Source organism: Mustelus asterias, unplaced genomic scaffold (genome assembly GCF_964213995.1).
Source record: "Mustelus asterias unplaced genomic scaffold, sMusAst1.hap1.1 HAP1_SCAFFOLD_2728, whole genome shotgun sequence".
NCBI lineage: Eukaryota > Metazoa > Chordata > Chondrichthyes > Carcharhiniformes > Triakidae > Mustelus > Mustelus asterias.
Window position 1 is genome coordinate 11,348 of NW_027592673.1, and position 12,759 is coordinate 24,106.

Genomic DNA, 12,759 nt, shown 5'->3' on the forward strand with positions numbered 1-12,759 from the left:
GGGGGCGCGTGCGCAGTGAGCTTGGAATGTATCAATCCATGCCAATGTATCAGTGTGTCCAGGAGCAGCAGCAGGGCTGGGGGAGTCGGACATGGAGCCTTTCCTGAGGGACTGCAGGGCTGTTTTACAGGTGAGTGAGTCAGGCTGGGCTGGGTGTAGGTGACAGCAATAGCCCCTCCCTCCCTTCCCCATGCCGGCTGACCTACTTTAGCTGCCAAGCCAGCCACACCCCCTTCCCTATCCCTGTAACCTCCTCCAGCCCCTACACCCCCTCCCTATCTCTGTAACCTCCTCCAGCCCCTACACCCCCTCCCTATCTCTGTAACCTCCTCCAGCCCCTACACCCCCCTCCCTATCTCTGTAACATCCTCCAGCCCCTACACCCCCTCCCTATCTCTGTAACCTCCTCCAGCCCCTACACCCCCTCCCTATCTCTGTAACCTCCTCCAGCCCCTACACCCCCCTCCCTATCTCTGTAACCTCCTCCAGTCCCTATACCCCCACCCTATCTCTGTAACATCCTCCAGCCCCTACACCCCCTCCCTATCTCTGTAACCTCCTCCAGCCCCTACTCCCCCCTCCCTATCTCTGTAACCTCCTCCAGCCCCTACTCCCCCCTCCCTATCTCTGTAACCTCCTCCAGCCCCTACTCCCCCCTCCCTATCTCTGTAACCTCCTCCAGCCCCTACTCCCCCCTCCCTATCTCTGTAACCTCCTCCAGCCCCTACACCCCCCTCCCTATCTCTGTAACCTCCTCCAGCCCCTACTCCCCCCCCCCCTCCCCATCTCTGTAACCTCATCCAGCCCCTACTCCCCCCCCCCCCCCCCTATCTCTGTAACCTCCTCCAGCCCCTACACCCCCTCCTGAAGCACTGTGCAATGATTTACCATGTTAAATGTGCAAGAATAAATTAATGTTGTTCTTGGGGCTAAAGGGATCGAGGGACATTGGGGGGAAGGGGGAATCAGGATATTGAATTCGATGATCAGCCATGACCATAATGAATGGCGGAGCAGGCTGGAAGGGCTGAATGGCCTCCTCCTGCTTCTGTTGTCTATGTATGTCAGTGGTTCCCAAGGGTGTGGCGAGAGGGGAAGGCAAGTGTGGCGGGAAGATTCAAGGACAATCAAAGAAACATTTAAACATGGATAGATATTTTTTCAAAGTGCTTGTTTTATACTTTCTGGATGTCCCATGATATTATAAAGTAGTGATGTTCTATGTTATGAATCAAGCACTGCTCGGAGTTGTTTTTTTTTGTTTTTGAATGCATTTCTTATCGATAAAAAATTCGGTGTGGCGCGAGCAAATTTTTATTCCGAAAGTGCGGCCCAGTGAAAAAAGTTTGGGAACCACTGATATATGTAAAAGAATTGTGTGACTATAAGTTGCTTTTAAAAGCTGTTATGTGGCAGTGGACAAGTCCTGAGGCCACATGTCTGATATAAAGTGGCGCTGCTGTAGATCACAGTTATCCCATAACCACAGTGGGTTGGCACAGTGGGGTTAGCACCGCTGCCTCACAGCGCCAGGGACCCGGGTTCGATTCCCGGCTCGGGTCACTGTCTGTGCGGAGTCTGCACGTTCTCCCCCGTGTCTGCGTGGGTTTCCTCCGGGTGCTCCGGTTTCCTCCCACAGTCCGAAAGACGTGCTGGTTAGGGTGGATAATGAAATGAATGTCACAGTGGCTTGACTGGAGCACTTTGTAATGATACGACATAGCCCTGCAATTCTTTTCTAATTCCAAGTATTTATCCAATTTCAAATCCCCCTCCGGCTTTTGAAAGTTCCGATGGAATCTGATTCCCTTTCAGGCAGCGGCTTCCAGATCACAACAACTCGCTGCGTTTCCATCAAAATTCTCCTCCTCTTCCCCTCTTATCGAGTCGGTTGCCTTATGAGGAAAGGTCGGGCAGGCTGGGCTTGTTTCCACCGCAGTATCAGACGGTGTGGGGGGGGTGGGGTGGGGGTGGGGGGGGGTGGGGGGGGGGGGGTGGGGGGGGGTTGGGGGGGGGGGGTGGGGGGGGGTGGGGGGGGGTTGGGGGGGGGGGGGTGGGGGTGGGTGGGTGACATTGAAGTTTTTAAGATCCTGAATGCTCTCGGCAAGGTAGATACGGAAAGGATGTTTCCCCTTGTGGGTGAGTCCGGGATTGGGGAGGGGAGCCAGTGTTTTAAAATTAGAGGCATCCCTTTTAGGACAAAGACGAGGATAATTTTTTTCTGAAGTTTGTGCGATTTTGTAACTCCCGTCCTCAGAAGGGGGTGGAGGCCGGAAGAGGGTCACTGAATATTTTTGGGGCAGGAGGTAGATTAGATTCTTTAAGTTTGAAGTTTATTTATTAGTGTCACAAGTAGGGCTTACATTAACACTGCAATGAAGTTACTGTGGAAATCCCCTAGTCGCCACACTCCGGTGCCTGTTTGGGTACCCTGAGGGAGAATTTAGCATGGCCAATGCACCTAACCAGCACGTCTTTGGTCACCTAAGGGACAATTTAGTATGGCCAATCCATCTAACCCGCACATCTCTCGGAGGAAACCGGAGTACCCGGAGGAAACCCACGCAGACACAGGGAGAACGTGCAGACTCCGCACAAACAGTGACCTGAGCCGGGAATCGAACCCGGGTCCCTGTGAGACACAGTGGTTAGCACTGCTGCCATTGTGCCGCCCAGGGTGTAGTTCCAAGATTTTGACCGGCGTGCGTGGGGGGTCCTTAATTATGCCGGCTGCTTTTCCCCGAGGCAGCGGGAAGTGTAGACAGAGTCAATGGATGGGAGGCTGGTTTGTGTGATGGATTGGGCTACGTTCATGAACCTTTGTAGTTCCTTGTGGTCTTGGGCAGAGCAGGAGCCAGACCAAGCTGTGACACAACCAGAAAGAATGCTTTCTATGGTGCATCTGTAAAAGTTGGTGAGAGTCGTAGCGGACATGCCAAATTTCCTTAGTCTTCTGAGAAAGTAGAGGCGTTGGTGGGTTCTCTTAGTCGTGTGTCGGAGATTACTTTGTAACACGGATACTGTTGCTAATATGAGGGAGGGGTGATGTGGAGTGACCCCACTTGGAGGAACTCAAATGCAAATTTGTTATATTGCAAGCTGAGCTCCCATGAAGTCACTCACGCCATTTTACCATCCTTCTGACCCCTGGCAAGTTTCATTGCAACCTCTAACAAAGGTGCAAACGCGCGCACAGTTCGTGTGAGAGATGGGATGTGGGGCGTCGCTGGCTAACCCAGCATTTATTGCCCATCCCTAATTGCCCCTTGAGCAGGGAGGGTGGGTGAGCCGCCATCTTGAACCGGCTGCAGTCCCCGTGTGTGGGGTAGGTACACCCACAGTGCTGTTAGGGAGGGAGTTCCAGGATTGTTATTGGACATCAGTCAGTCCCTCTGTGGGGTAGGTTCACCCACAATGCTGTTAGGGAGGGAGTTCCAGGATTGTTATTGGACATCAGTCAGTCCCCTTGTGTGGGGTAGGTACACCCACAGCGCAGTTGGGGAGGGAGTTCCGGGATTTTGACGCCAGCCACAGTGAAAGAACGGCCGATATATTTCCAAGTCGGGATGGTGAGTGGCTCGGAGGGAGAACTTGCAGGTGGTGGTGTTCCCCATGTGTCTGCTGCCCCCTCCCTTGCCCTTCTAGGTGGCGGGTTTGGAAGGTGCTGTCCAAGGAGCCTTGGTGAGTCGCTGCGGTGCATCTTGTAGATGGCACACACGGCTGTCACTGTGCATCGGTGGTGGAGGGAGTGAGTGTTTGTGGTTAGCGTGTCGATCGAGCGGGGCTGCTTTGTCCTGGATAGTGTCGAGCTTCTCGAGTGTTGTTGGAGCCGCACTCATCCAGGCAAGTGGAGATTGTTGTTGGAGCCGCACTCATCCAGGCAAGTGGAGATTGTTGTTGGAGCCGCACTCATCCAGGCAAGTGGAGATTGTTGTTGGGAGCCGCACTCATCCAGGCAAGTGGAGATTGTTGTTGGGAGCCGCACTCATCCAGGCAAGTGGAGATTGTTGTTGGAGCCGCACTCATCCAGGCAAGTGGAGATTGTTGTTGGAGCCGCACTCATCCAGGCAAGTGGAGATTGTTGTTGGGAGCCGCACTCATCCAGGCAAGTGGAGATTGTTGTTGGGAGCCGCACTCACCCAGGCAAGTGGAGATTGTTGTTGGGAGCCGCACTCATCCAGGCAAGTGGAGATTGTTGTTGGGAGCCGCACTCATCCAGGCAAGTGGAGATTGTTGTTGGAGCCGCACTCATCCAGGCAAGTGGAGATTGTTGTTGGAGCCGCACTCATCCAGGCAAGTGGAGATTGTTGTTGGGAGCCGCACTCATCCAGGCAAGTGGAGATTGTTGTTGGGAGCCGCACTCATCCAGGCAAGTGGAGATTGTTGTTGGAGCCGCACTCATCCAGGCAAGTGGAGATTGTTGTTGGAGCCGCACTCATCCAGGCAAGTGGAGATTGTTGTTGGGAGCCGCACTCATCCAGGCAAGTGGAGATTGTTGTTGGAGCCGCACTCATCCAGGCAAGTGGAGATTGTTGTTGGAGCCGCACTCATCCAGGCAAGTGGAGATTGTTGTTGGGAGCCGCACTCATCCAGGCAAGTGGAGATTGTTGTTGGGAGCCGCACTCATCCAGGCAAGTGGAGATTGTTGTTGGAGCCGCACTCATCCAGGCAAGTGGAGATTGTTGTTGGAGCCGCACTCATCCAGGCAAGTGGAGATTGTTGTTGGGAGCCGCACTCATCCAGGCAAGTGGAGATTGTTGTTGGGAGCCGCACTCATCCAGGCAAGTGGAGATTGTTGTTGGGAGCCGCACTCACCCAGGCAAGTGGAGATTGTTGTTGGGAGCCGCACTCATCCAGGCAAGTGGAGATTGTTGTTGGAGCTGCACTCATACAGGGAAGTGGAGATTGTTGTTGGAGCTGCACTCATACAGGCAAGTGGAGAGTGTTCCATCACACTCCTGACTTGTGCCTTGTAGATATTGGACAGGCTTTGGGGAGTCAGGAGGTGAGTTACTCTCCGCAGGATTCCCAGCTCTGACCTGCTCTGGGAGCCACAGTATTTATATGGCTGGGTCCAGCTCAGTTTCTGGTCAATGGTAACCCCCAGGATGTTGATAGTGGGGGATTCAGTGATGGAAATACCATTGAATGTTGTGGGAGGAGATGGTTAGACTCTCTATTGGAGGTGGCCATTATCTGGCATTTGTGAAAGTTACTCATCACTGAACAAACTCAGTCCGAATAGAAGCAAAACAGTGCGGATGCTGGAAATCTGAGTAAAGAACAGAAAATGCTGGGAATGTCACCAGGAGTGGCAGCATCTGTGGGGAGAGAGAAGCAGAGTTCATGTTCCCAGTCTCTCTCAGTCTTCAGAACTAAAGAAGGGTAGAAGTGTGATGGAATGTATGTTGTATCAGAGGGGCTGGAGGTGAAGGAGCAAGCTCGTAAGTCAGTGATAGGTGGGAGTGAGGAGATAGTGTAACATTGTGTATGGTACAAAGAACAGTACAGCACAGGAACAGGCCATTCGGCCCACCATGCCTGCGCCGATCATGTTGTCCTATCTAGACCAACCGCCTGTATCCCTCAATTCCCCGTCTGTTCATGTGTCGATCCAGATAAGTCTGACCTATCCGCCTCAACCACCTCACTCGGCAGTGTAAAAAAAAAACTTGCCCCGCACATCTCCACTGAACCTTTCCCCCTTACCTTGAACTTGTGCCCCCTTGTAATTGTCATTTCCGCCCTGGGAAAAAGCTTCCAACTGTTCACCCTATCCATACCCCTCATAATTTTATAAACCTCTATCAGGTCGCCCCCTCAGCCTCCGTCTTTCCAGGGAGAACAATCCCAGTTTATTCAATCTCTCCTCGTAGCTAATACCTCTGTACCAGGCAACATCCTGGCAAACCTTTTCCGTACCCTCTCCAAAGCCACCACGTCCTTCTGGTCGTGTGGTGGCCAGAATTGGACACAGTAGGCCACCATTGGACACCATAGAAAGCATTCTTTCTGGTTGTATCACAGCTTGGTATGGGCTCCTGCTCTGCCCAAGACCGCAAGGAACTACAAAGGGTCGTGAATGTAGCCCAATCCATCACGCAAACCAGCCTCCCATCCATTGACTCTGTCTACACTTCCCGCTGCCTCGGGAAAAGCAGCCAGCATAATCAAGGACCCCCACGCAGCCCGAACATTCTCTCTTCCATTGGACAAAAGATATAAAAGTCTGAGGTCACGTACAGACCGACTCAAGAACAGCTTCATCCCTGCTGCTGTCAGACTTTTGAATAGACCTACCTTGCATTAAGTTGATCTTTCTCGACACCCTAGCTATGACTGTAACACTACATTCTGTACTCTCTCCTTTCCTTCTCTATGAACGGTATGCTTTGTCTGTATAGCGCGCAAGAAACAATACTTTTCACTGTATCCCAATACATGTGACAATAATAAATTAAATCCAGTATTCCAAACGTGGCCGAACCAACCTTTTATGTAACTAACATAATTTGCCAACTTTTATACTCTATGCCCTTCCGATGAAGGCAAGCATGTCATGTGCTTTCTTCACTACCTTTTCCACGAGATAGAGGAGGTGTTAATGGCAGAGTGTAGGACTATGGTAGGACTATGGTAGGACTATGGTAGGACTATGGTAGGACTATGGTAGGACTATGGTAGGACTATGGTAGGACTATGGTAGGACTATGGTAGGACTATGGTAGGACTATGGTAGGACTATGGTAGGACTATGGTAGGACTATGGTAGGACTATGGTAGGACTATGGTAGGACTATGGTAGGACTATGGTAGGACTATGGTAGGACTATGGTAGGACTATGGTAGACCGAAAGGTACGCGTTCTGCTATCTCTCCTGAACTGCTTCACTATCTGAGGACTGGCGAACGGCGCTGAACATTGTGCAATCATCAGTGAACATCCCCGCTTCTGACCGTAGTTTAATTTCTAGTTTGTTTATTAGTGTCACAAGTCGGCTTACATTAACACCTCAATGAAGTTACAGAGAGAATCCCCTAGTCGCCACACTCCTGTTTGGGTTACACTGAGGGAGAGTTTAGCACGGCCGATGCACTCTAACCAGCACATCTTTCAGACTGTGGGAAGAAACCGGAGCATCCGGAGGAAACCCACGCAGACATGGGGAGAACGTGCAGACTCCGCACAGACAGTGACCTAAGCCGGGAATCGAACCCGGGTCCCTGGTGCTCTGAGGCACTCTGAACCACTGTGTCACTGTGCCATCCAAAGTATGATGGAGGGAGGGTCGTTGATGAAGCAGCTGAAGATAGTTGGGGCCTGGGACACTAACCTGAGGGACTCCCGCAGAGATGTCCTGGGACTGAGATGATAGACCTCCAACCACCACAACCATCTTCCTATGTACCAAGTATGACTCCAACCAGCGGAGAGTTTGCCCCCGATGCCCATTGATTCCAATTTCGCTGGGGCTTCTTGATGCCACACTTGGTCGAATGCTGCCTTGATGTCAAGGGCTGTCACACTCACCCCCACCTCTGGAGTTCAGCTCTTCTGTCTATGTTTGAACCCCCCTATAACCTCCTCCAGCCCCTACACCCCCTCGTTAGCTCTCTAACCTCTTCCAGCCCCTACACCACCTCCCTAACTCTGTAACCTCCTCCAGCCCCTACAACCCTCTCTATCTCTGTAACCTCCTCCAATCTCCTACACCCCCTCCCTATCTCTGTAACCTCCTCCAGCCCCTATACCCCCTCCCTATCTCTGTAACCTCCTCCAGTCCCCACACCACCTCCCTATTTCTGTAACCTCCTCCAGCCCCTACACCCCCCTCCCTATCTCTGTAACCCCCTTCAGCCCCCTACACCCCCTCCGTATCTCTTTAACCTCCAAACCCCCCTCCCTATCTCTGTAACCTCCTCCAGCCCCTACACCCCCTCCCTATCTCTGTAACCTCCTCCAGCCCCTACACCCCCTCGTTATCACTGTAACCTGCTCCAGCCCCTACACCCCCTCCCTATCTCTGTAACCTCCTCCAATCTCCTACTCCCCCTCCCTATCTCTGTAACCTCCTCCAGTCCCCTCCAGCTGGAAGAGGTTACAGGGAGAGGGTCGAGGGGTCTGGAGGAGGTTAGAGATGGGGAGCGGGTGTAGGGGCTGGAGGAGGTTACAGATAGGGAGGGGGGTTTGGAGGTTATAGAGATAGGGAGGGGGTGTAGGGGGCTGGAGGGGGTTACAGAGATAGGGAGGGGGTGTAGGAGCTGGAGAAGGTTATAGCGATAGGGACGGGGGTGTAGGGGCTGGAGGAGGTTACAGAGATAGGGAGGGGGTGGGGGAGGTTACAGAGATAGGGAGGGGGTGTAGGGGCTGGAGGAGGTTATAGAGATAGGGAGGGGGTGTCGGGGCTGGAGGGGGTTACAGAGATAGGGAGGGGGTGTAGGGGCTGGAGGAGGTTATAGAGATAGGGAGGGGGTGTCGGGGCTGGAGGGGGTTACAGAGATAGGGAGGGGGTGTAGGGGCTGGAGGAGGTTATAGAGATAGGGAGGGGGTGTCGGGGCTGGAGGGGGTTACAGAGATAGGGAGGGGGTGTAGGGGCTGGAGGAGGTTACAGAGATAGGAAGGGGGTGGGGGAGGTTACAGAGATAGGGAAAATGAAACCACCTTCACTGGGGCCCGTTACTCGGGCGTTGCTGTCAAGTTGGTTCTGGTGGTGAATTCTGTTTGAAGTGTATAGACTGTGAAAGGTGTCCTTGGGGGGGAGGGGGCGCATGTCAGTTTACATAACTCACTGGAGTGGGGGGGGATAGTGCGGGGGGGAGGTCACATTGACAGCTTTGCTGGCTGAATCTGTCACAGGCTGGCTGTGTTGGTATACACAGCAGACAGGCCGAGAGAGAGAGGTCACAGATCTCTGCAAGGTCCTGCTTGTTTACGCGCTGGGGAGAAGGCCAGGTTTAAGGCATGACATTTCATTTTTGCTTTGATCCCATGCTTACGGAGCGGCCTTGCTCCGTCCAGCTTGTGGAAGCCTCCTAATTGCCCCCACCCTCACTCCAAAGAACAATACAGCGCAGGAACAGGCCCTTCGGCCCTCCAAGCCTGTGCCAGTCATGATGCTGCCTAAACTAAAACCGTACGCACTTCATAGAATCCCTGCAGTGCGGAAGGAGGCCATTTGGCCCATCGAGTCTGCACTGACCACAAACCCACCCATAACCCCATGCATTTACCCTAGCTAGTCCCCCCGACACTAAGGGGCAATTTAGCATGGCCAATCCACCTAACCAGCGCATCTTTGGACACTAAGGGGCAATTTGGCATGGCCAATCCCCCTAACCTGCACATCTTTGGGCACTAAGGGGCAATTTAGCATGGCCAATCCCCCTAACCTGCACATCTTTGGACACGAAGGGGCAATTTAGCATGGCCAATCCACCTAACCTCCACATCTTTGGACACTAAGGGGCAATTTAGCACGGCCAATCCACCTAACCACATCTTTGGACTGTGGGAGGTAACCGGAGCACCCGGAGGAAACCCACGCAGACACGGGGAGAACGTGCAGACTCCGCACAGACAGTGACCCGAACCGGGAATCGAACCCGGGTCTCTGGGGCTGCAAGATAGCGTGCTAATCCACCGTGCCACCCTCATAAAAGCAGAGTTCCTGTCAGCAGCTGGTTTTAAACCCTGGCTTCTCTCTTTTAATTTTAACTTTCTGTTTCCTGTGGGGGGTTTTTTAAAATGTGTATATATATATACATATATTTTTTTTTTTACAACAAGCTGCATATTTCCCCTGAGCGGAATGCTGCTGATATCATCGCGGGTTTGGGCCGAGCTCGTGATGCGGAGGAGTGGAATTTGTACTTGTTTGTGATTCTCGAGCTTTTCACTTCAGCGCCCACTGACCAAGGGTCACAGTCGCTCCAGACTCATTTCTCTCTCCCTTTCACTGTCCTTTTGTACCGACCCCTTGACAGACTCTAGCTTGTTGAATGGCTCTCAAGATCGTGGTTAGCACCACTGCTTCACGGCGCCAGGGACCTGGGTTCGATTCCCGGCTCGGGTCACTGTCTGTGCGGAGTCTGCACGTTCTCCCCGTGTCTGCGTGGGTTTCCTCCGGGTGCTCCGGTTTCCTCCCACAGTCTGAAAGATGTGTAGGTTAGGGTGGATTGGCCGTGCTAAATTGCCCCTTAGTGTCCAAAGATCATAGAATCATAGAATCCCACAGTGCAGACAGAGGCCATTTGGCCCATCAAGTCTACACCGACCACAATCCCACCCAGGCCCTATCCCCATAACCCCATGCATTTACCCGAGCTCGTCTCCCTGATACTAAGAGTGCACTAAGATGTACAGGTTAGGGGGATTGGCCATGCTAAATTGCCCCTTAGTATCCAAAGATGTGCAGGTTAGGTGGATTGGCCATGCTAAATTGCCCCTTCGTGTCCAAAGATTTGCAGGTTAGGTGGATTGGCCATGCTAAATTGCCCCTTAGTGTCCAAAGATTTGCAGGTTAGGTGGATTGGCCGTGCTAAATTGCCCCTTCATGTCTAAAGATGTGTAGGTTAGGTGGATTGGCCATGCTAAATTGCCCCTTAGTGTCCAAAGATGTGCAGGTTAGGTGGATTGGCCGTGCTAAATTGCCCCTTAGTGTCCAAAGATGTGCAGGTTAGGTGGATTGGCCGTGCTAAATTGCCCCTTAGTGTCCAAAGATCTGTAGGTTAGGTTGGATTGGCCATGCTAAATTGCCCCTTAGTGTCCAAAGATTTGCAGGTTAGGTGGATTGGCCGTGCTAAATTGCCCCTTCATGTCTAAAGATGTGTAGGTTAGATGGATTGGCCATGCTAAATTGCCCCTTAGTGTCCAAAGATGTGCAGGTTAGGTGGATTGGCCGTGCTAAATTGCCCCTTAGTGTCCAAAGATGTGCAGGTTAGGTGGATTGGCCGTGCTAAATTGCCCCTTAGTGTCCAAAGATGTGTAGGTTAGGTTGGATTGGCCATGCTAAATTGCCCCTTAGTGTCCAAAGATTTGCAGGTTAGGTGGATTGGCCGTGCTAAATTGCCCCTTCATGTCTAAAGATGTGTAGGTTAGGTGGATTGGCCACGCTAAATTGCCCCTTAGTGTCCAAAGATGTGCAGGTTAGGTGGATTGGCCATGCTAAATTGCCCCTTAGTGTCCAAAGATGTGCAGGTTAGGTGGATTGGCCGTGCTAAATTGCCCCTTAGTGTCCAAAGATGTGCGGGTTAGGTGGATTGGCCGTGCTAATTGCCCCTTAGTGTCCAAAGATGTGTAGGTTAGGTGGATTGGCCATGCTAAATTGCCCCTTAGTGTCCAAAGATGTGTAGGTTAGGTGGATTGGCCATGCTAAATTGCCCCTTAGTGCCCAAAGACATGCTGGTTAGGATGCATTGGCCGTGTTAAATTCTCCCTCTGTGTACCCGAACAGGCACCGGAGTGTGGCGAATAGGGGATTTTCACAGTAACTTCGTTGCAGTGTTAATGTAAGCCGACTTGTGACACTATGTGGACAGATGTGAGGAAATGAATTTTGGAAGGTCTAATACAGATGGGAAATATACAGTAAATGGCAGAACCCTTAAGAGTATTGAAAGGCAGAGGGATCTGGGCGTACAGGTACACATAGAACATAGAACATAGAACATAGAACATTACAGCGCAGAACAGGCCCTTCGGCCCACGATGTTGCACCGACCAGTTAAAAAAAAAACTGTGACCCTCCAACCTAAACCAATTTCTTTTCGTCCATGAACCTATCTACGGATCTCTTAAACGCCCCCAAACTAGGCGCATTTACTACTGATGCTGGCAGGGCATTCCAATCCCTCACCACCCTCTGGGTAAAGAACCTACCCCTGACATCGGTTCTATAACTACCCCCCCTCAATTTAAAGCCATGCCCCCTCGTGCTGGATTTCTCCATCAGAGGAAAAAGGCTATCACTATCCACCCTATCTAAACCTCTAATCATCTTATATGTTTCAATAAGATCCCCTCTTAGCCGCCGCCTTTCCAGCGAAAACAATCCCAAATCCCTCAGCCTCTCCTCATAGGATCTCCCCTCCATACCAGGCAACATCCTGGTAAACCTCCTCTGCACCCTCTCCAAAGCCTCCACATCCTTCCTGTAATGTGGGGACCAGAACTGCACACAGTACTCCAAGTGCGGCCGCACCAGAGTTGTGTACAGTTGCAACATAACGCTACGACTCCTAAATTCAATCCCCCTACCAATAAACGCCAAGACACCATATGCCTTCTTAACAACCTTATCTACTTGATTCCCAACTTTCAGGGATCTATGCACACATACACCTAGATCCCTCTGCTCCTCCACACTATTCAAAGTCCTCCCGTTAGCCCTATACTCAACACATCTGTTATTCCTACCAAAGTGAATTACCTCACACTTCTCCGCATTAAACTCCATCCGCCACCTCTCGGCCCAACTTTGCAACCTGTCTAAGTCTTCCTGCAAACTACGACACCCTTCCTCACTGTCTACCACACCACCGACTTTGGTGTCATCAGCAAATTTGCTAATCCACCCAACTATACCCTCATCCAGATCATTAATAAATATTACAAACAGCAGTGGCCCCAAAACAGATCCCTGAGGTACACCACTTGTAACCGCACTCCATGATGAATATTTACTATCAACCACCACCCTCTGTTTCCTATCCGCTAGCCAATTCCTGATCCAATTTCCTAGATCACCCCCAATCCCATAC

General features: G+C 51.8%; 1 protein-coding gene across 1 annotated transcript in view; it reads left to right on the plus strand.

The window, feature by feature from the left end:
- prune (prune exopolyphosphatase) overlaps nucleotides 1-12,759 on the plus strand; it is a 36,726-nt gene continuing 23,967 nt past the window's right edge. The window contains exon 1 of the mRNA XM_078207801.1: nucleotides 1-130. Coding sequence (XP_078063927.1) covers nucleotides 92-130 — 39 coding nt within the window. The 5' untranslated portion in view covers nucleotides 1-91. The remainder of the gene's footprint in view (nucleotides 131-12,759) is intronic.